The 2,633-nt window shown below is 47.0% G+C and overlaps 2 protein-coding genes across 2 annotated transcripts; one reads left to right on the forward strand and one right to left on the reverse strand.

Annotated features, from left to right (window-relative positions):
• Window positions 1–354: 354 nt before the first annotated feature.
• On the reverse strand, window positions 355–771 carry LOC128711654 (histone H3). Its single transcript, XM_053806537.1, has one exon. The coding sequence runs from the start codon at window positions 763–765 to the stop codon at window positions 355–357; it is 411 nt and encodes a 136-aa protein (XP_053662512.1). The 5' UTR covers window positions 766–771.
• A 1,276-nt stretch (window positions 772–2,047) lies between these two features.
• On the forward strand, window positions 2,048–2,359 carry LOC128713761 (histone H4). Its single transcript, XM_053808628.1, has one exon. The coding sequence runs from the start codon at window positions 2,048–2,050 to the stop codon at window positions 2,357–2,359; it is 312 nt and encodes a 103-aa protein (XP_053664603.1).
• The last annotated feature ends 274 nt before the right edge of the window (window positions 2,360–2,633 follow it).

Below are 2,633 nucleotides of genomic sequence, written 5' to 3' on the forward strand. Positions count from 1 at the left end.
GCATTTAATTTGTAGGCTTTTCATTCGCTTTTCCCACATTCCACGTAATGATTTTCAATATAATTTAGACAACATAATTAAAATAACGCAGAAATAATTCGCACGACTTACTCGCGCGTTGCAGGAAGGCGACCCCTGCACCCAAGCCAAGCCGGTCTGAAGACGGCGATGAGTTAAGCTCAACGCGCACGTATGGAAAATTTTCAAGCGTACCCACGCTAATGAGCGTACACATAACCTGAAAACCCATTTCCAACCCAGAGAAGGAACCATCGTAATATCTTTTGACAATATCAATTGGTGGCCCTGAAAAGGGCCGTTTTGATGAGAATGAGCTGTTGGTTCGGCAGATTCTTAAGCACGTTCGCCACGGATACGACGAGCCAGCTGAATGTCCTTTGGCATGATTGTCACTCGCTTGGCGTGGATCGCGCACAGATTGGTGTCCTCGAACAAACCGACCAAGTACGCCTCGCTAGCCTCCTGCAACGCCATCACAGCAGAGCTCTGGAAGCGGAGATCCGTCTTGAAATCCTGAGCGATCTCACGCACCAGCCGCTGGAACGGCAGCTTGCGGATCAGCAATTCCGTCGACTTCTGATAACGACGAATCTCACGGAGAGCCACCGTGCCCGGACGATAGCGATGAGGTTTCTTCACGCCACCGGTGGCCGGTGCGCTCTTGCGGGCGGCCTTGGTGGCCAGCTGCTTACGGGGAGCCTTTCCTCCAGTCGACTTGCGGGCAGTTTGCTTCGTACGTGCCATGATGCTTCTAAGTCAGACTCTCTTCCTCAATTTGACCAAGTCAAGCGCAGTTAGAATACTTTCACGATTACTCACACGTTCGTCACCAAGAACAAAGCGCAATTTGAATGTCTGCGAGCTCCGGCGCCTGCTTATATACCCTTTTTCTTCTCACACACACTAACGCAGGACCCACACGGTTTTGCTTCGACTGAGCTGCACACGCACACCACCACAACCAACCGGTTCATGCCACTGAACTCAAGTTTTGGCGGAAACGCAACGTACTTTAGTTCAGGGGTCGTAACACTTTTATCAGATTGCATCAGGCATTTAGTGAATTTTTACTTGCAACTGTGGAAAGTTGATAATTGTAAAAAGTTTTCTAATTTCTCGAACTAAAACTGTAGGAAAGTAATTTAATGATTCTTTTTACAACCCGTCAAAGCCAATTTTTGCTAAGTTTCTGTTGTATTTGTATGTAACTTAAATACATATTTTTTATCAAAGCGATATAGTACGCTACTGCGATTTAAGCATAAGAGGAGTAGTAACACTTACAGCAATTCGTTTTATTTCAAATGATAAATTTTGGTTTTTTTCCCTCAGCTATTCCTAAAAAAGGTTGCAGTGCCCTGCAGTCAACGAAGTGATCCAACTTAAAGGCTGGATCACTTGGTGTTCCTTTCAAGAAGCGGTCTATGCTAGTGATGGGACATGCGAGTTAAACCTGAACCCGTTTGGTGCTGCACCCATTAGAATAGGTTCAATAAATTCAACATGAACACGCTCTACCGATGGATTGGAGCCGCCTCTGTTCGTGCACCTATTTTATGAAACGGCTAGGCCATATATAGTCATGTTACCACATAGCCGGATAGTCAGTCCTTGCTACGGCGGAATGCTCTTGCACCTACTGAACCTACGACGAAATAGAAACATGTTCTGTTGTTATTGAAAAACTAAAAAAAAACATTTGTTTGCATCACAAAATTATATTACTCTAATTGTAAAATAATTCACTTCGCATTTTATGTAAGCTCCGGAACGGTTTCGATCCCAGTGCAGTTGCCCATCACTATCATCTCCCTTTCCAACATGGCGTCGAACCGGTTAAGAAGCGGTTCAACATGACAGAACAAAAGAAAAAATTTCACGCACACACGTTTACTAACGGTAACCGTGTATGTACACAATTTCTCGCCTCTCAGGTTTCTATAAATAGAGCGAAAATTTTTACGGAGCGGTATTCTAAGTTCTGCAGTTGTGAACATCGCATCGTCGGTATAGCTACTTATTCATCATGACTGGCCGCGGCAAAGGAGGAAAGGGACTCGGCAAAGGAGGAGCCAAGCGTCATCGCAAAGTGTTGCGTGATAACATCCAGGGTATCACCAAGCCTGCTATCCGCCGTCTGGCCCGCCGTGGAGGAGTGAAGCGTATCTCGGGCCTGATCTACGAGGAGACGCGTGGCGTGCTGAAGGTGTTCTTGGAGAACGTCATCCGTGATGCCGTCACGTACACGGAACACGCCAAGCGGAAGACAGTCACCGCCATGGATGTCGTCTACGCGCTGAAACGCCAGGGCCGCACGCTGTACGGTTTCGGAGGTTAAGCGGTAGAACTCGACGCCCACTGGATTCAGAGAGAGAATCGCATCAAATCGGCCCTTTTCAGGGCCACCAAATTCTTCGTACGAAAGATATCGGCTCACCTTCTCGGTTTTGTGACAATGAGGTTATGTGTGATTTGGCAAGAGCAGGGAGAGGTGATGCGAAAATTGTCGAAACTGCGCGTTAACCTACACAAGCGTACGTCCATGTGGCGTGGCTTGGGTGCAGGGGATGCTTTCCTGTTTCTCGTGGATTTGCTTTATCCGAGGCATTCGT

Source organism: Anopheles marshallii, chromosome 3, assembly GCF_943734725.1.
Source record: "Anopheles marshallii chromosome 3, idAnoMarsDA_429_01, whole genome shotgun sequence".
Lineage (NCBI taxonomy): Eukaryota > Metazoa > Arthropoda > Insecta > Diptera > Culicidae > Anopheles > Anopheles marshallii.